Genomic DNA, 21324 nt, shown 5'->3' with positions numbered 1-21324 from the left:
TTTATGAAGCTTTGGCCCTCTTCCATCTCCAAAACCTCTTCCTATGGATAGTTTGAGTGTTTTAGCTTCTTGAAGCCTTGCATGCATATAAAGTTAGCAACTTTATGTGGTAACTATATCCTAGGAGGCTAGATCTACAGTTTGGAGCCTTGGTTTAGCTTAAAAGCGTCTGAATGAGAAAAGGACTGAAGGAAATTGACGAGTTGCATAGTCGACTCGACGATTTAGATGAGGGTTTCCCGCTTTCTGGATTCTGCATGAACTCGGCGAGTTAGGGATATAACTCGAGGAGTTGATTAGGGTTTACTCGTCTTTTGGACACTGCATCAACTCGATGAGTTGTTGGGAAACTCGGTGAGTTGGCTCGGGTTTTTGGTCTCTGAGCTCTATAGGAACTTGACGAGTTGCCTGATGCACTCGACGAGTTGGGTCAACAAGGACTGTTGACCTGGACTGTTGACTTTGACCAAGGTTGACCAAGTTTGACTTCAGGGGTATTTTAGTAATTTGGGTTTTATAGAATTGGTCCTGTGCTAATTATAGGTGTCTGAGTTTGGAGTTGTGTTTGGGAGTTTGACATTATCATCCATCGCTACTTGTGAGATGAGTTTTCCTCACCATACTCAAGGGTCTAAGGCACCAAGGCCGACCCTGTGGATTGTTATCCTGTTTTGTTACTTTTATGATCTGTTATATCGGTATCCTAGTAGATAGGATGTTTCTATGTGATTATGATCTGTTAGATCGGTATCCTGGTAGATAGGATGTTGCTATGCTTAGTGATCTGTAGATCAGCTTGACTGTCTGTAGACTGTTATGTGATTATTTGATATGTGTGCACATGCTTGATTGGTGGTTGAGGCATCTGCTTGTGCATCAGCCAACAGACCTGGGCATTCCAACCCGATGGTTGTGGGCCGGGAGTATTCCATCCAGAGGATGATTGGATTCTTAGTATGTTGGCATTCCAACCCGATGGTTGTGGGCCGAGGGTATACCATCCCGAGGATGATTGGACCCATAGTATGTTGGCATTCCAACCCGATGGTTGAGGGCCTGGGGCATTCCAACCCGATGGTTGATTGGGTCCATAGTATGCTGTTATTGTATATGTGTTATATGTTGTGCGGGTATTTTGGGGGAACTCACTAAGCTTCGGGCTTACAGTTGTTGATTTTGTTTCAGGTACCTCGGATGATCGCGGAAAGGCGAAGGCGTGATCGTGCACCTCCTTATGTTTTTATGATTTGATTTCTGCGATACTCTGACATGAAACTATTTTGAAAATAATTTGTAATAATTATTGGTTTTGAATGTTTAAAATAGTTTTAAATTGGCTTGAATTTTATGGATGTTACAAGTTGGTATCAGAGCATTGATTTGAGTGAATTGGAGGAACACTTGGTGTATTCCAAGACCAAAAAGCAACATGAGGAGCATATTCAGGAGCTATTGGGAGTTTTGAGACGAGAACGACTTTATGCCAAGTTCTCGAAGTGCAAGTTTTGGTTACGAGAGGTTCAGTTCCTTGGACATATCGTTAACCAGGAGGGGATTTTGGTCGATCCGGACAAGATCGAGTCCGTTATGCAGTGGGAGGTCCCTAAATCTCCCTCGGATATCAGGAGCTTCTTGGGATTGGCAGGGTACTACCGGAGATTAATACAAGATTTCTCCAAAATTGCAGTACCCCTCACTCGTATGATGAGGAAGGGGGTGGATTTCTGGTGGGGCCCCGAGCAGCATAGGGCATATGAGACCCTCAGATAGCGACTTTGAGAGGCTCCAGTCTTGACTCTCCCGGAGGGAGTTGATGATTTTGTAGTGTTCTGTGATGCATCCATCACGGGACTGGGAGCGGTCCACATGCAGAGAGGATGAGTGATAGCCTATGCATCGCGGCAGTTGAAGCCGCATGAGACGAGATACCCCACACACGATTTGGAGTTGGGAGCAGTGGTATTCGCTCTCAAGATTTGGAGGCATTATCTCTACGGGGTCCGCTGTACTATATACTGATGGGTTTTGAGCATTCTAACACTCCTATGGTGTACATACAACCCTAGAAACCTTGGATCTATGTTTTCTCTAATATACATGCAAATTTGATTTTCCAAGGTTCTCATCCTAACTAGCATGTGATTGGAGGTACATGTAATATAAAAAAAACTAGTAGAATGACATACCTTTCTTGTTTCTTGAGTTCCTTAAGACCTTGTGAGCCTAGCACCCCAAATGTGATGCCTCAAATGCTTCACACAACACCACAACTCTTGTAATAACTCGAGAGAAGTACACTTGTGCACAAATTCGGCTAGCCCTCCTTTCTTAGTCTTAGTGGCCGATTTTTGCTAGCCATGGGGCTCTTTATATAGTGTGCCACATGTAGGGTTACACCATGTAAACCCTAATGTGCATGACTTTTCATTTCCTCCATGACCCATGGGTTTTAACCTCCATGGAGCATCCATGGAGCACCCAATGAGACTTAGCCCAATCTAGTGAATCATGGATTATAGGCCCACTATATAAGAATGAATGATTTACATAATCAATCCCCATATATTTAATTAGTCTCTTTTGATCACAAAATTAATTCCAAATTAATTCTTGATCAATACTAATTAAATAATATGATTTCATATTTATATATTAGAACTTATAATATATTAATAAATCATAAGTGTCATTTTCTTATTTTTTCTATCCAATTGTTGCGATTAGGGATGAGCATATGGACCGGGGAACCGGCCGGAACCGGAACTTGATGGAACCGGTCAGGCCGGGACCGGAATGTTATTTTTGTGGATTTTTGGAACCGGGAACCGGTAGGAACCGAAACCGATAAACCGGTAGAACCGGCAAAAACCGGAACCGTATGATGCTATTTTTCGAGGACCGGTTCCAACATTTGAAGACACGACAAGAACCGGTAGGAATCGGGAACCGGTAGAACTGGAACCGGTAGAACCGCCGGGCTGGTTCGGTTCTTGATTTTGGCCGAAGCCGGTTCCCGGGTCGGGTCCGGTTCGGGCCGGTTCGGGCCGGTTCGGTCCTTTTGCTCATCCCTAGTTGCGATGTCATGCAATCCAAATGGACCATGCCAAGCCGGGTCAAGTACATACCAAAAAATAGTTATGGACTTAGACACCTTATCCAACAGTCTCCCACTTGGATAAGTCTAATAACTATAGCTGCAAGTACGACTTCAGGATTCGACCAGCAATCGTAGCTCTTTCAAAGTCTCGCGGAACTAGGGTAATGCGCCATTTAAGATAAGTGATCATATAATCCTCCGTTCAAGATATCAGCCGGACAAATACATGGAACAACGTCGTACTTATTGTCCAACAGTTTGTTTCCCGATTTCCGATTTGTTTGACATAGAACTTAATCGAACACATCAATTCAGTTCTGACCGCGACCGGCACATAAGTCAAAACAAAATCATCGAGGGGCCCAAGATATCGTCTTTAATCCTCCAAGGACTAAAAGGAACAGATAAACTTCGACTCATATGCTTGTACTAACTAATCATCAAATTATACACAACAACACATTTTATAACATCAAGTTATTGATGCGTTTCGTACAATCAATGTACAACCAACTCATAGTTAACAACTCATATATCTTGGTTTCAAGACTTATATGATATTACTGTCTCACGATCACTCGAGATAAATTCCATGAAGTGATACAAGTGAGTGTGGGTTGAATCCAATACTCAGAACTTATGAGCACTCATGAATGTTGCAACAACAATTGCTATGTCTAATACAATTCAGACAAATCTACAAACCCAATTCATGACAGTCTTATTCAATACCTACTTCCAAAGTATGATCGACTGTGGATAATTTGAATAATATGATATACCATAACATAATTATTCTGGAAGTCAAAACATGCAAAATGAAACAATAGTAAATAATTAACATAAGACAGTACCATACTAGTAAATAAAAAACACATTTTATTTAAACATCAAATGTCAATTACATTTCAACTATTACAAGTTTTGAAAGCTATCTAATTACTAAAACTAATATCATCCTTTAGCCCAATGCGCCTCGCATGCTGTAAATGCTTAACCCTACACAGTCCCTTCGTGAAGGGATCTTCTGGGTTCTCATTCGATGATACCCTCTTTGTCACGAGGAGTCCTTCTTCTATTCGATGTCTAATGAAGTGGTATTTTCTGTCGATATGCCTGGATCTCCCATGATCCCTTGGTTCCTTGGCTAAGGCAACTGCACTCTCATTATCACAGAAAATCTCCATAGGCTCCTTTGTAGTTGGTACAACTCCAAGGTCTCCAATGAAGTTCTTCAGCCATATAGCCTCCTTCGTCGTCTCGCTTGCTGCTATGTACTCTGATTCGCAAGTTGAATCAGCTACTGTCTCCTGCTTGGAACTTTTCCAAGTAATTGCTCCTCCATTTAGGGTAAAGACCCAGCCCGACTGAGAACAGAAATTATCCCTATAAGTCTGGAAGCTAGCAATACTATACCCCACTACTCTCAAGTCATCACTCCCACCAAGGGTAAGGACCCAGTCCCTAGTCCTCCGCATGTACTTGGGAATGTTCTTCACCGCAGTCCAGTGAGCCTTGCCAGGATTCCCTTGATATCTGCTGACCATGCTCAAAGCAAAAGCCACATCAAGGCGAGTACAAGTCATAGCATACATGATCTAGCCTACATCGGAAGCATACGGTACTCGACTCATCTCAGCTATCTCAGCCTCTATACTCGGGCTCTGAGTCCTTCTCAGTTTGGCATTACTCTGGATCGGCAAGTCACCTTTCTTGGAATCCTGCATGCTGAATCTTTTCAGCACCTTATCCAAGTAGGTGCTTTGACTAAGTCCAATTAGTCTCTTACTTCTGTCTCTCAATATCCTTATCCCTAGGATATAGGCAACTTCTCCAAGGTCCTTCATAGCGAAACACTTCCCAAGCCAGGACTTAACCTCCTGCAAGGTTGGGATGTCATTTCCTATGAGTAGTATGTCATCCACATACAATACCAAAAAGCTAACTATACTCTCACTAGCCTTAACATATACACATGACTCATCCTCGCTCCTCGAAAAGCCAAACTCTTTCACTTTCTCATCGAAACAAAGATTCCATCTGCGAGATGCTTGTTTTAATCCATAGATGGATTTCTCAAGCTTACACACTCTATTAGGGTGATTTGCATCGACAAAACCCTCTGGCTGACTCATGTAAACATCCTCAGCCAACTTTCCATTAAGGAAAGCGGTTTTGACATCCATTTGCCATATTTCATAATCATGAAATGCAACAATGGCTAGCATAACCCTAATGGACTTAATCTTTGCTACTGGTGAGAAGGTTTCATCATAATCAACTCCCGGAGTTTGAGTAAAACCCTTCGCAACTAGTCGCGCCTTATAAGTGTGTACATTCCCACCCATCTCGGTCTTCTTCTTGAAGATCCATTTGCACCCGACTGTCTTACGACCCGGTACATGGTCAACCAAGCTCCAAACTTGATTGTCATACATGGACTGAATCTCGCTGTCCATAGCCTCCTTCCATTTGGCGGACTTAGGGCCTGCCATGGCTTCCTTAAAGTTGTTAGGCTCATCCAAATTTACCAGTGTAGTATCACTGATAAATGCATCACCTTCCGCAGTAATATGGAAACCATAGTAATGCTCAGGTGGATTCATAACTCTGGTGGAACACCTCAGAGGTACGGACTCATCAACAGGAATTTCCTCCTCAGGTTGATTGCTAGTGTTTGAGGTTCCTTCACCGCTTGACTCTTGAAGTTCTTCAAGGTCAATCTGCCTCCCACTGTTTCCTTGGCTTATGAATTCTCTCTCACGAAAGACTCCTCTCCTTGCCACAAAGACCACATTCTCACTGGGTCTGTAGAAGAGGTAACCAAAGGATTTCTGTGGGTAGCCGATTAAAATACACCTCTCACTTCGAGGTTCAAGCTTGTCGTGAGTCTCGCGCCTCACGAAAGCCTCACAACCCTAATTCTTGATGTGGTATAAATTGGGAACTTTCCTAGTCCACATCTCGTGAGGTGTTTTGGCAACCTTCTTGGTAGGGACTAGATTAAGGATATGGGCGACAGTCTTTAAGGCATACCCCCAGAATGAGATTGGTAACGAAGCTCGACTCATCATGGAACGAACTATGTCCAACAAGGTCCGATTGCGCTTCTCAGCCACACCATTCAACTGTGGTGTTCTAGGAGGTGTCAACTGTGAAAAAATTCCACATTCCTTAAGATAATCAAGGAAATCGATACTAAATACTCACCACCTCGATCGGATCGGAGCATCTTTATCTTCCTGCCCAACTGATTCTCCACTTACTATTTAAACTCTTTGAATTTCTCAAAGGTTTCTGACTTATGCTTGATTAAGTAGACATAACCATATCTATTGTAATCATCAGTAAAAGTCACATAGAAGAGGTTAGCATCCCTTGTGGCGGTTCTGAAGGGTCCATACACATCTGTGTGTATGAGATCCAACAAACCCTCACCCCTAGCACAAGTACCACTGAAGGGTAACTTAGTCATTTTTCCAAGTAAACAAGATTCGCAACTATCATCTGACTTTAAGTCAAATGACTCCAAGACTCCAAGCTTTTGGAGTTGGCCTATGCGCTTCTTGTTGACATGTCCAAGACGACAATGCCACAAGGATGCCTTATCCAAACTAGTGGAAGAATCAATATGCAAAACATTATTTCCTAAGTTGTCTACAATCGACACAGTTTCATATACACCATTACAAGGTAATGTTTTAAAATAAAGAACACCATTATAAAAAGCATCAATACCACCACATTCATTATCAAATGAAAAAGTAAATCCATGTTTGTACAAACCATGAAAAGAAATAATATTTCTCGCCATTTCAGAAGAGTAACAACATTTATTCAAATCTAATACTAATCCACTACTAAGCAATAAAGAATAAACTCCAATCTTGGTGACATGTGAAACTTTCCTATTCCCCATGATCAAGTTTATCTTCCCGTGCTCCACATCCTCACTTCTTTTTAAGCCCTACAAATCAGAACAAATGTGAATTCCACACCCTGTATCAAGGACCCAAGAATTAGTATGTGGTGAGTTATTAGACAATATAGTGTAAATACCTGCATGGGTGGGTTTCACTTTCCCATCCTTAAGATCCTGCAAGTACTTGGGGCAGCTTCGCTTCCAGTGCCCCTTTTCCTGACAGTAGAAGCATTATGCATCCTTCGGGTTGGAAGAGGGAGTAGCAGAACCTCCTTTGGTTCTACTCAAAGAGGAGACATCAAGAGACTTTCCCTTGGTACCCTTCGAAGAGGCTTTCCTCTTTTTCCCTTTACCTTGCCCGATTGCCAGAACATGGGCTGTGGTAGGAGTAGATACAACCGTTTTACCTTTGAGACCAGTTTCGGCTGTCCTCAAAAGTCCTTGAAGTTTGCTAAGTGTGACCTTGTTCATATGATAGGTCATACAGAACTGATCATAACATGGAGGTAAGGAGTGCAGTATGATATCAATAGCCAGCTCCTCAGGTAAGTTCACATTCAACTTAAGCAATCGACCCAGAAACCTTTGCATCTTATGCACGTGGCCCGTGATGGGTTCACCATCCTTCATCCTGGTTGTTATCATGGAAGACATGATTTCATACCTCTCTTGACGAGCACTCTGATGGTATCTCTCTATCAGGTCCTGGTGCATCTCATAAGGGTAGAAATCTTCATAGGATTTCTGGAGTTCTGCTGTCATGGTAGCCAACATGATACAAGACACCTTAGTGGCATCCTTCTCATGGCTAGTGTACTCAGCAATCTCCTCTGGAGTAGCAGAAGACTCATCGATTTCCTTCAGCTACGTGTCTAGGACATATTCCTTGTCATCATAACGAGTGACCATCCTGATGTTCCTAATCCAATCATTGAAGTTGGAACCATCAAAGATGACTCTCTTACAAAGGTTCATGAGAGAGAAGGAGTCACAAGGGTTTGAGCCAGAAGCATTGTTGGAAGACATCTGAGAAGGAAGAAAGACAAGTTTAGATTAGATATAGAATCCTTAATAAGACACCCAAATGAAATATTAAGGCTAGGACCCAACACAATATTTTATAACTTGGAAAAGGGATGCCGTAATCCAAGCTACAAAATATTTGAAGGTAGGTAAATGACGATTTACCAATTTCCACCATGAAAACGAAATAGACTATTAGGTTTTAATTGGATTGAAACTCCTAGATCTTTTGAGATTCATCGAACAATTCAATGGCATGTTTAAATCTCGATTGTGCCCTCTCAAGTTTGTGACTGGGATGCCGAGGATCACAAACAAGGTGTGAATAACCATGAAAATTAATTTGGTACCCTTAATTTTATCACCTAATCGATGTACCGATTAACCACACGCGCTCCACCAATCTATGATAAACATTAAGTTACGCTTTGCCATACTTACTAGTCCATGTTAGTGTGCCGGTTAACCACACACGCTCCACTAACGACTTGGTAAGGTTCAAAGTGTAATTTCATGGGTTAGCACCAAATTCACATTTTCCTAAAGTAACTAAGATTGGGAATTTATAAAGGTTTAGTTACTTTATATTTATCATTATACTTTTAATGAGAATTATAGACTTTGTCCTACCCGTTTGGCTAACGACCCTCCACCAGTCAAGGAAGCGGTGGGTGAGAGTGGACACCCATTAAGCTGTCATATAATAGGCAACAACCTTATACCCCATTATAGACCGGCTTCGTGAATGAGGCCTACTAACGGTAACACTGACTTGATCTTATACATATATATTATTAACTTATAATACTATAAAGTATAAGGGTTGAATTTTAAACTTTTAAAATTCTAGGGTTTGAAATTAAAGTTTTCTAAAGTGACTTTACAAATTCCAAAACTTGAGGGCAAGTTTTGAAACTATTCAAAACCTTTCATTTCTATAACCTATGATCTACCAAACTCATAAGCATGAACATTCATATCAATAATTTTCAAGAATCACATAAGCATATATAAAACTTGAAACTTTGATAATAACTTTTGAAAATGGATTAGCATAATCATTACCACCTCAAAAACAGATTTTATAAGTCCAAAACAGTTTAGGGTAATGATTCTAGTCCAATTCCAGCAACAAAACTCGAAATTCTGCACACATGGCCCAATCTAGTGATTCTAGTCCAATTCCATGGAGCACCGAATGAGACTTAGCCCAATCTAGTGAATCATGGATCATAAGCCCGCTATATAAAAATGAATGATTTAAATAATCAATCCCCATATATTTAATTAGTCTCTTTTGATCACAAAATTTATTTTCAAATTAATTATTGATCAATACTAATTTAATGATATGATTTCATATTAATATATTAGAAATTATAATATATTAATAAATCATAAGTGTCCTTTTCTCATTTTGTCTATCCAATTGTTGCGATGCTATGCAACCCAAATGGACCATGCCAAGCCGGGTCAAGTACATACCAAAAAATAGTTATGGACTCAGATACCTTATCCAACATATACACGAACAACAAGAGTTGAGACATATCATGGATCAGCCGAACCTGAACATGAGGCAGCACAGGTGGCTGGACGTAGTCAAGGATTACGACTGCGAGATCCTCTACCATCCGGGTAAAGCGAACGTTGTGGCGGGCGCCCTGAGCCGTAAGTCGGTTGGATCTTCTACTCTAGCGACATGTATGAGGATATCAGTGGATTCTCTACTTGTGAGCTTGATCAGGGAAGCTCAGGCTGAGGGTGTACGACATGAGAACTGGAAGTTTGAGTGGATTAGAGGCGATATCACCCAATTTGTGCAGGACAGTCGGGGGTGATTGACCTGTAGCATTCGGGTTTGGGTTCCGATATCTGGTGGGTTCAGACAGATTGTACTGGAGGAGGCTCACAAGTCTCACTTCTCTATTCACCCGGGGGTCACCAAGATGTATCGGTATTTGAGTTTGAGTTACTGGTGGCTGTGCATGAAGCGAGAGATCGCTTGGTACGTTGAGTGGTGCTTGACTTGCAGGATGGTCAAGGCCGAGCACCAGAGGCCGCATGGCAAGTTGCAGCCTCTAGAGATTCCCATGTGGAAATGTGAGCAGATCACAATGGACTTCATCACCAAATTGCCAAGAACGGAAAAGGGTTTCGACGCTATATGGGTCATCGTGGATCGATTGACCAAGAGTGCCCACTTTCTGCCCATTCGGGAGAGCTCATCGGTCGAGAAGCTAGCCGATGTGTACATACGCGATATCGTCACTCGCCATGGGGTTCCGGTCTCTATCGTTTCAGACCGTGATGTTCGGTTCACCTCCCGTTTTTGGCAGAGGTTCCATGAGGAACTGGGCACGCGACTGCATTTCAGTACAACATATCATCTGCAGACAGACGGCCAGAGCATGCGTTATTGACTTCGGTGGGAGGTGGGACTCCTACCTACCCCTTGCAGAGTTCTCCTACAACAACTATCACTCCAGCATAGGTGCTCCACCTCATGAGCTGTTGTATGGACGGAGATGTCGTACCCCAGTCTGTTAGGGCGAGGTTGGTCACAGGGTGATGGGACGGACCGATGTAGTTCTGTAGACTAACGAGATGATTAAGCAGATCAGACAGAGGCTACAGACTGCTCAGAGTCGGAAGAAGAGTTACGCCGACTGGCGTCGATCTGAGTTAGAGTTTCAGGTTGGTGACATCGTACTCCTGAAGGTCTCACCCCGGAAGGGTGTGATTCGCTTCAGGAAGAGGGGGAAGTTGGGCCCCCGATACATTGGGCCATTCAGGATCATTGCCAGGGTTGGCAAGGTGGCGTATAGACTAGATCTCCCTGAGGAGCTCAGTCAGATTCATAACACATTCCATGTTTCATAGTTACGAAAGTGCATACTAGATGAGGAGGCAGTGGTGTCATTAGATGATATTCAAGTCGATGAGCGCCTGAATTACGTGGAGAGGCCAGTGGTCATTCTGGAGAGGAAAGTGAAGGTTCTACAGAAAAGGAGGTGCCTTTGGTTAAGGTACAATGGGAGCATCGAAGGGGATCCGAGTGGACTTGGGAGCCGAAGGCGGATATGCGGGAGCATTACCCGGAGTTGTTCACCGCAACAGACTTCGAGGACGAAGTCTAGTTCAAGTGGGGGAGAAATGTAACATCCAGACTCCCAGGTATATATTTTAAAGTTTTATATTTATGTTTTTAGACCTACTCGACGAGTTGGACGCCCAACTCGTCGTGTAGAGAAGGTTAAAGCCGCGTGGTTTATGGAACCTACTCGGCGAGTTGGAGGACCCCAACTCGACGAGTAGAGGCTGTGCATGGAAACCCTAATTTTTAGGGTTTGCACCGTATTTAAAGGACCTTAAGTCCTCCTTCCAGCCTCCTTACCACCTTTTGACGTCCAGAAGCAAACCCTAATCGATCTAACCCCTATTTTGAGTGTGTGGGAGGCTAAAAGTGTGTTTTTGGTGCATTTGTTGAAGAAGCTTGAAGGTTGAGAAGCTTGGAACGACAAAGGAGCTTGTAGATCCAGCATCTACATCGTATTGGCTTTCATTTGAAGGTAAAAAGTCATTACCTTGACTTCTCATTGCTTAGATCTCCCATTGTGAAAGAAATTGGTCATTTCTAGGGCAAAATGAAGTCACTTTCAGATTTAAGCTTGTCACAAGGGCATGGTTTCAGATCTGGACTCCTCTAGGCCATTATGGACATAAAGCCTCAAGCTTTATGAAGCTCTGGCCCTTTTCCATGTCCAAAACCTCTTCCTAAGGCTAGTTTGAGTGTTTTAGCTTCTTGAAGCCTTGCATGCACGTAAAGTTAGCAAGTTTGCATGGTAACTATACCCTAGGAGGCTAGATCTACAGTTTGGAGCCTTGGTTTAGCTTAAAAGTGTCTGAATGAGAAAAGGACTAAAGGAACTCGACGAGTTGCATAGTCGACTCGACGAGTTAGATGAGGGTTTCCCGGATTCTACATGAACTCGGCGAGTTAGGGATATAACTCGAGGAGTTGATTAGGGTTTACTCGTCTTTTGGACACTGCATCAACTCGATGAGTTGTTGGGAAACTCGGTGAGTTGGCTCGGGTTTTTGGTCTCTGAGTTCTATAGGAACTTGACGAGTTGCCTGATGCACTCGACGAGTTGGGTCAACAAAGACTGTTGACCTGGACTGTTGACTTTGACCAAGGTTGACCAAGTTTGACTTCAGGGGTATTTTAGTAATTTGGGTTTTATAGAATTGGTCATGTGCTAATTATAGGTGTCTGAGTTTGGAGCTGTGTTTGGGAGTTTGACATTATCATCCAGCGCTACTTGTGAGATGAGTTTTCCTCACCATACTCAAGGGTCTAAGGCACCAAGGCCGACCCTTTGGATTGTTATGATCTGTTAGATCGGTATCCTAGTAGATAGGATGTTTCTATGAGATTAGGATATGTTAGATCGATATCCTGGTAGATAGGATGTTGTTATGCTTAGTGATCTGTAGATCAGCTTGACTGTCTGTAGACTGCTATGTGATTATTTGATATTTGTGCACATGTTTGATTGGTGGTTGAGGCATTTGCTTGTGCATGAGCCAACAGACCTGGGCATTCCAACCCGATGGTTGTGGGCTGAGAGTATTCCATCCTGAGGATGATTGGACTCTTAGTATGTGTGCATTCCAATCCGATGGTTGTGGGCCGAGGGTATACCATCTCGAGGATGATTGGACCCATAGTATGTTGGCATTCCAACTCGATGGTTGAGGGCCTGGGGCATTCCAACCCGATGGTTGATTGGGCCCATAGTATGCTGTTATTGTATTTGTTATATGTTGTGTGGGTATTTTGGGAGAACTCACTAAGCTTCGGGCTTACAGTTGTTGATTTTGTTTCAGGTACCTCAGATGACCGTGGAAATGCGAAGGCATGATCGTGCACCTCTGTATGTTTTTATGATTTGATTTCTGGGATACTCTGACATGAAACTATTTTGAAATTAATTTGTAATAATTATTGGTTTTGAATGTTTTAAAAATTTTTATATTGGCTTGAATTTTATGGATATTACAATAATAAGGGGCAAAATCGTCTTTATAAAAAAGTTCAAACAAAATTGGACCAAACTCGCAACCAAATGAAAAGTTTGAACCTCTGGTGCTAGTCCAAACTTTTTTTTGACCAAAGTGGCAATTTTCAGCTAACCAGAGGGGCCATTCGTGTAGTTTAGTGTTTTTTTTTAAAAATTTTAAATTTATTATTATTTTTTTTATTTTTGCAGTTTAACCATTAGAACCGGCTATTATTTGCAATTGAGCTCAGTTTTCAGGTAACCACATACAATAACATATTTTGATGGTTACATTGTAAACAAAATATCAATGTCTTTTTTGTCAATAGGCCAAAATATAAGTACTGTTTCAGTGCATAATAATTTTTATCCTCAAGTGTAGTTATCTATTCTACAATTAAATTATAATCTATTTTTGCTGAAACAACTATTACAATATGTTTGATTAATTATAATTATGTTTAATAAAATATAAAAGTCGATTAAAATGTGAAAATATATTGTTATGAAATGTATTGTTAGTTTTTTATGATGGAACTAAATCAAAATTTGATAATAAAAAAAAAAACATCAATATACCAGGTACTTGGTTGAAAAATCTTCATGTAGGTTGGTGTGTATCAAAAACATGATTATCGCAAGAATAGAGCTTCTATGTCATGCAGACAAGACTGTTTTACATCTTCTTTATCTATTGATGAATGAATTACATGCATCGTTTTCAACCAAGTACTTAGTATATGGATGTATATTTCGTATCATATTTTTATTTAGTTTAATCATCAAAAAGTGTTTAATCATCAAAAAGTGACAATATATTTTTATGTTTTAATCAGTTTTTATATTTTATTAAATAGAAGTATAATTAAAAAATTATATTTATTTATTATCATAAACAAATTGTAATAGTTGTTTCAACAAAAATAGATTATAACTTAGAAGGTGTTTGAGATTTCATTTAAAACAACTTATTGACTTATTGAATTTTTGAAAATTCAATAAGTTAAAAAAGTGTTTGGTAATTTGAAAATGACTTTTAAAATAACTTCTTGTTAACTCTTCAATAAATTAAGATTTCTAACTTTTCAAAACTTTTTATAACTTTTTGGGTTGTAAAAGTCAAATACCCTCTTAAAACATGTATAGGTTAAGACAAATACTTTTTAAAAAACAATTTATTGACTTATTGACTTTTCCCACTACAAAAGCTAATCCAAACACTTTTTGAATTTTTTTTTCTCACCACTTTAAGTCAGTAAGTCATTTTGTCTATAAGTCTTTTTGAGATTTAAAATGGAAAAAAATATTTACAAATGAAATATGAACCAACATATTTTGGATATAATTTAAATGAAATTAGAGTATAAATCATCATCATAATATATATTATGCATCAACAATAAAGTCACAAAACGTTAACAAAATATCTTAATCTTATTTTTGAAGTCAATTATATATCTAGTTTCAATATCTTTGTAATGTTTGCAACACAGTAGTACAACCAACATCAACGACATATCTAATAACATATATAGACAATAGATAATATAAATAAAATGAAACACCATCGATACATGTAATATATATTGCTACTAATATTAAACTTAGTAAATAAGCTTACAATGTAAAGAAATAACAGTTAGTTGGAAGTTGAAAATTTCCAAAGTAGAGTTTCATATTCTCAAATTTTTTTTCTATATAGCATTCTTCACATCCTAGAAAATTAGTAGATAAGCTTACAATGTAAAGAAATAGCCAATTAGTTAGAAATTGAAAATTCCCAAAATAGAGCTCCACATTCTCAAATCTTTTTTTTTTCTCTACAATTTCTCTACCACCATGGAAACATATGAATGTTTTATATGAGCAAAATTTACTTATATACTACTAATATAAGTTACAAAGTGTTAAATGAGAGGAAAATAAAAGGTCATTAGTCATTGCTAATTAATAACCATAAGTTACAATGAATGTAGTGTTTGAAAATATGTCTCTATTATAAGATATATAGATATAAATATTGATATAGATATAGATATAAATAGATAGATAGATAAGCTTTGAGGCTAAAATTATGATGCATTGAAAAAAAATATATCTATATTTTGGCCTATTGATAAAAAAGTCACCATTGATATTTTGTTTACAATTTAACCATCGAAACCTGCTATTGTATGCGGTCACCTGAAAATTTAGTCGAATTGCAAATAATAGCCCAGTTCCAATGGTTAAATTAAAAAAATAAAAATAAAAAAGTAAATTAGGGGTGACTTTTTTTGTCAATAGAGCCAAAATATAGGAACTTTTATGCATATTTCCCTTATTTCAGTTGTCAATCTTCACTACCACAACTGATCACACATTGTAGCGAGTCAAGTGTCATAGAGAAGAGTTATAAGTGCTACAACTTTAGAATATTCAGATGTACAGGACAAGCAGAATATAGAAGAAAAAAAGATTAATGATTAGACATGTTTTTACTGAGAGCTTATCCCTCTTGTCCAACATGACAAGTGAGCAACTCTTGTTTTCCACAACATCAACTTTCGGAACTGATCATGTTTCCAGATCTATGATTACTAAGAATGTGTAGCTCATCATTTCAATCCTAGTTAAGTTGGTACTTTGAAGATCATCATGGCTTTCTATATTTCTTTTTGCTTGCATATTTGAAGTTTAGTGGCAGATTTATAATATCTCTGTATTATGAACAAAACTTAAGCGTCTACATGTTATTGTTGATTGATCTTCCCCATGAAAATTTGCATAAGTGGTTGCTAGCACCACATATTGAAAAGCGAACATGTACAGGTGCCTTTTGTGTGCACAAGTATGTGATCTTTGCTAGTACAATTTTAGACTAGGAGAGAGGGTCGAATATTAACTAGTACAGGAAACGTTTCCAGGGGTTGCCCAACTGCTTGCCTAGATATGTCGACTCCTCTTAATAGTTCAATAAGGAAGTACAAAGTAATGAAATATTTGTTTTTAATTTGGTTTTCTTAAAATGCATTTTTAGTACTTCAACTGAGTTCAGACTCACTGAGCTTGAAACTATGTGAATAAACAAGATTCGCATGTTTGAATGAATGTAAGGACGTTGGTGGCAATATAAAGAAGAATATCATAGCCCACCAAAATGCAATCTCATTCCCAATCCTTTTACCCTGAGAATATATAGGAAAGAATCTGTTTGAAACAATATTGACCGGCCCTTTTCAACTTTAAGCTTTTTTCGTGTACTGCTCAGTACTCACGCCCCTAGGATGTGGAGTAGTCTCTAACCCACGGTCTTAAGCTTGCCCACGTCAAACAAACATGTTAATTAGCCACTTAATCATGATTCGAAACATTTAATCGATGTATCATATGGTTGTAATTTGTTTGCAAGAAGAATATATGTGCTCAAGTTGTTCCACCGTTTTGGGCACAAAAAGAGTATCCATCTTTCAAAGACACCTTTATTAGTCTTCAAGCATCTAAGTAAAGCACCCACAGGCCCCAACCCAGCTTTCAAGGTTTCATATAAATAGAAGTGGCACGAAACCTAGAGCTTCAACCAAATCTCATCATCTCTCTCTTCTTTCCTATTACTAACTCCCAACCAATTCGATCACAGTCTGAATTGGATTTTGATCTGAGTGATCAGTTGAGATGGAGAAGATAAAAGCATTGACATCTGAGAATGGAGTTGTGATCTTCACCAAGAGCACTTGTTGCTTGTGTTATGCTGTTACCATTCTCTTCCATGAACTTAGGGTGAATCCTATAGTCTATGAAATAGACAAAGATCCTCAAGGAAGGGAGATGGAGAAGGCTCTCCTGAAGCAAGGCTGTAATTCATCCCCTGTGCCAGCTGTATACATAGGCGGCAAGCTCGTGGGGTCCACCAATGAGGTGATGTCCCTTCACCTAAGTGGCTCCCTCATTCCACTCCTCAAAACGTATCAGTCCCTTTCTTAAACAAACAAACAAAAACAAACTCCACTCTGAAAGAAATAGGCCCGGGTCAAGACTATGAGCAGCAGTAATCTTTTCAACTAGACTATGTTATGTATTAATTATTACTACTTTTGTAACTTTTCGTTAGTTTCAGGGTAAGGAAGATTATGATTGTCATTAGTTTTTAGATTATCAATATACTTTATTTATTCTGTTCGAATGTGTTTGATGGATGTTGGTTCTTGGTTTCTGATGATTTTTCCTTTCATGTAGTGTGATTGTGAATACTAAAAAGCGTGAATAGTCGTAGTGATTCTTGCTTCATGAATCATGATGAGCTCTTCTATTGTGTTAAAATGATAAATCAAACATTTCTAGAAAAACTTCAGTATTTTGCATGTCTTGCGAATTATTAGAACTATGTCATTGACAACGAACAATTAATGGCATCTTTTTATCCTTAAATATAGTGCTTAGGATATTTTTGTAAGGGGTCCATCTGAGGCTTGATACTAATGGATTTGTTTTGGCTAAACTAAAGAAGCAATAACGGCCATTGCTGAACGAATGGGTGTTGCCCAGTGGTGTAGGATGTGCTTAGTCAAAGTAATAAATGTGATCTTTATCATTGCTAAACTAAAGAAACAATTATACGGCCATTGCTGAATGAATGGGTCAAGCCCAGTGCTGTAGGATGTGCTTAGTCAAAGTAATAAATGTGGTTTTATCATATATTATTTTAGTAACAACAAAGTAGTTAAAGTTATTCACTCACATATATAACTTCAAATATTTACTCCAACATATCAACTATGAACAATCTTGCGTAATTATTTACTGCTTTTGAATATTTTACTATTTTGGTTATAAAAGGTTCAATATCAAATTTAAGACCAATGTAATAATCAAGTTTACAACACATGTAATGGTCGAGAACAATAAATAAGAGAAATTAAATATCTTTCTAATTTTTCTTCCTATTTATCTTCATATCCATGTAAAATGGTGACATGTGTCATATTTGAATAAGATTAATGATATTTTAATATTATACACTTGTCATTATTTCAAATGGGTAGAAAGATATGTAGAATTGAACCAATCGTGAGCGTTGGAAATCATAATGATCAACCGCGGAGGGAATGAATGTACACTTGTATAATTGACGCACATACACCGAATTATACCAAAAAGCTCAAATATTTACAAAAAAAAAACTCATCTCTTTTATTGGTTTAAATTTTTTAGGTCATGTTTTTTATTGAAAAAAAAACAAATATACCGTTGTTCACGATTTTTCGTCATCTTTCCATAGAGATTAATGTTGATATATAAAAAACAAATTTTTTTTCGAAAAAAAACTCACTTCATTTTTTTTTTGTTTTTTGTTTTTCTTTTCAATATTTAAGTTTATTTTTATCCAAAAAAACTAACTATACCAAAAATTTCAATTTTTTGTCCTCTATTAATACATAAACATCAGTTAAAAAAAACCTCCATCAATTTAGATTTACATTGTGAATCTGAATTGTAAATATTTCAATTTTAATATTCACAATGTGAATCTGACTTATTATTTCAACTCTTTTATCATTTACAGATTAATTTAGTGAAATTTATATATGAATCGAAATATATTTCAATATAATTTTATAATATTTTAACGTTTTGATTACTAATAAATTAGTTTTGTAAAATCAACTAATGGATTAATTCACATTGTGAATTTAAACTGCATATAATTTAGTTTTCAGAATTCATAATGTGAATCTGACTTACTATTATTCACACTGTAAATCTAAGCAGATTCACAATGCGAATTTGAGTAGATTCACAATGTGAATTTGAACTAAAATTTCGTTTTTTCTTTTATTATTATTTTTTTTAAATCAATATGAATATATGTTTAAAGAGTACCAAAAAATATGAATTTTGATATATTTATTAATTTTTTTCAATAAAAAAAGAGAGCTTAACTTTTCAAAAAACAAAAAATGAAGTGGGTTTTTTTTGAAAAAAAAAATCATTTTTTGTATATCAATATGGATTTCTATGGAAAGAAGACGAAAAATTATGAACAATGGTATATTCGGCTTTTTTTCGATAAAAAACATGGCATAAAAAAATTAAACGAAAACCAATGAAGTGGGATTTGTTATAATCTGTTCCATGTGCGTTCATTCTAAAAGTCTAAAACATTTTTTTGCCGTTGTTCGCTTTAAATTATGACGTTTTGTTTATATATATATATATATATATATATATATACACACACACACACGAGGAATTAAACGCTTTTGTTCTAACACCACCCCTCCACTACGTAAAAAGATTGACATGACCCATATTTAGTACAAATGGTAGCAATGGCGGACGCATAATATTTTAATAGGGATGACACCCAAAAAATTTTCCGAAAAAATCTAAATTAGTAGTGACACTCGTATTTTAAGTCGGTGCACCTAATAGAAAAAAATACACTACCTGTCGGAATCAGAGCAGTGGCCCGGGACTCCCCGCGTTACACTAATATCCGCCACTGGATTGTAGAGTGTCAAGAGTGTTGGAAACAGGGCGGCTCATCCAGTTTGAGGGCTGTAAGAGAACCAAAAATATGGGCCCTTTCATATTTTACTATACTTAATGTTATAAACCCTCCTCCTTCAACCCTAATTAGCTAACCCCAATAGTGTAATAGATAATGGAAAACCGAAAACACATACAATTATAGTTGAGGATTTGAGCAATCTAGAAATGAGCAGGAAGAATAAAAGATAAATGTTGTTTCAGTTTTTTAGAATCAAAATCATTGCACCCCTATCTCCTACCCTATTCAGTTATCGCGGTCAAAATTTCTAGCGATCACATGCCGCTATTTGAGATCACGGTTATCGCAGTGGTATATCGGTTTTTTAATATCACATATAATTTATAATTTTATATTATATTTTTATAGAGTTTATATATTTGAGTGTTAATACTATAAGTCTATATAGAATTAATATCATCAAACCTAAAAAGTCATATAAAAACATAACATAATATGCTATTATAGTAATATGGAAACTAGGTATTGTCAAAGTGTCAAATAGAATTTAATCGCATGACACGGGTTCAATATCATATTAGTAGGTTGTGGTTGATTTAAGGAGTTAAGTCTCAAGTCATAGCCTCATAGGTGTGGGTTAATTTGCATTAATGGAGTCCGACCATAGCAATTCAAGTCGTCGTGAGTATAGAAAGAGAGTTGTCAGTAGACATAGTTGCTTTGAATACTTTTAATTATGTTAGTTGTTCGGGCTTTTTAAAATGAAAATGTGGTGAGATCATTAAAACCAGTTTTTCATTGACAATGTAACCAAATGGCCCAAAATGTGAACGAAAATGGAATAGCGCCCGTAGCGCCGCTATAGAGGTTATTGAAATAGCGGTAAATAGCGGTACCGCGAAACGAAAACGCTAAACTAAAAATATAGGTTCTTGCCCTCCACAAAACGCTATAGCGCGCGATTGATAGCTTAGCTCCTACCACATGTGTTTCGCGCTGTCGCTCACTCTGATTGCCAATTTGAATTGAAAATTGTGGCCTATCGGAAAATAAGACAATTACTAATGGACTAATTCAGTAATTGAGATTTAAGATATATTGGGTTAGTTTGGAAAATATGGGCCCCTTTAAAATTAGGGGCCCTAAGCCCCAACTTAGAATTTTACAAGGTTGAGCCAGCCCTTGGAAATATTACACTCTCATACAACTATTAGCTTAATGAGCCTTAATTAGCTCTCTAATTAGCCGTTATGTTAGTTGTATTTTAGTCATTTAATCTTGTACTTATAGTAGATTATTTCTTTCTTAGTTTAGGTTGTCTCATCCTTGTATATAAATAGTTGTGAAGTGTTAGGAAATAAAGCGGATAACTAGCAAAACCAAAAGCACACAAGACACAATATTTACGTGGTTCGATCACGGTGACTGATATTTGCATATCTATTCATATATTTTGTGCTTTATCTTAATATTTTTTAGCTATAATTATGTTCATTTTAGGACAAAAGGTACTTAATATGTTCAAAATCTATTTTTGTAGCAGTGAAAACATGCTCAGGATTAAAAGGGAGCTAAATGCAAAGCTGGAAGCGGGAAAATTAGATCAAGTCCGTCCAAGTCAAAAGAACTCAAGAATTCTGAAGCCCGTGGTGTTGACATCTATAGCCACACCGTTGTGAAACGAAGATACACGATCAGATTAGCTGACTTGGGGAATACACATCAT

At 37.9% G+C, this 21324-nt stretch overlaps 1 protein-coding gene across 1 annotated transcript; it reads left to right on the top strand.

Annotated features, from left to right (window-relative positions):
- The first annotated feature begins 16653 nt into the window (after positions 1-16653).
- Positions 16654-17270, top strand: LOC145114595 (Glutaredoxin family protein). The gene has a single exon (XM_079050642.1). The coding sequence runs from the start codon at positions 16763-16765 to the stop codon at positions 17069-17071; it is 309 nt and encodes a 102-aa protein (XP_078906768.1). The 5' UTR covers positions 16654-16762; the 3' UTR covers positions 17072-17270.
- The last annotated feature ends 4054 nt before the right edge of the window (positions 17271-21324 follow it).

Source organism: Lactuca virosa, chromosome 5, assembly GCF_052849685.1.
Source record: "Lactuca virosa cultivar CGN04683 chromosome 5, Lactuca_virosa_CGN04683_v6, whole genome shotgun sequence".
Lineage (NCBI taxonomy): Eukaryota > Viridiplantae > Streptophyta > Magnoliopsida > Asterales > Asteraceae > Lactuca > Lactuca virosa.
The sequence above is the reverse complement of the archived record's forward strand: the minus strand, read 5'-3'. Positions and strand labels throughout refer to the sequence as shown.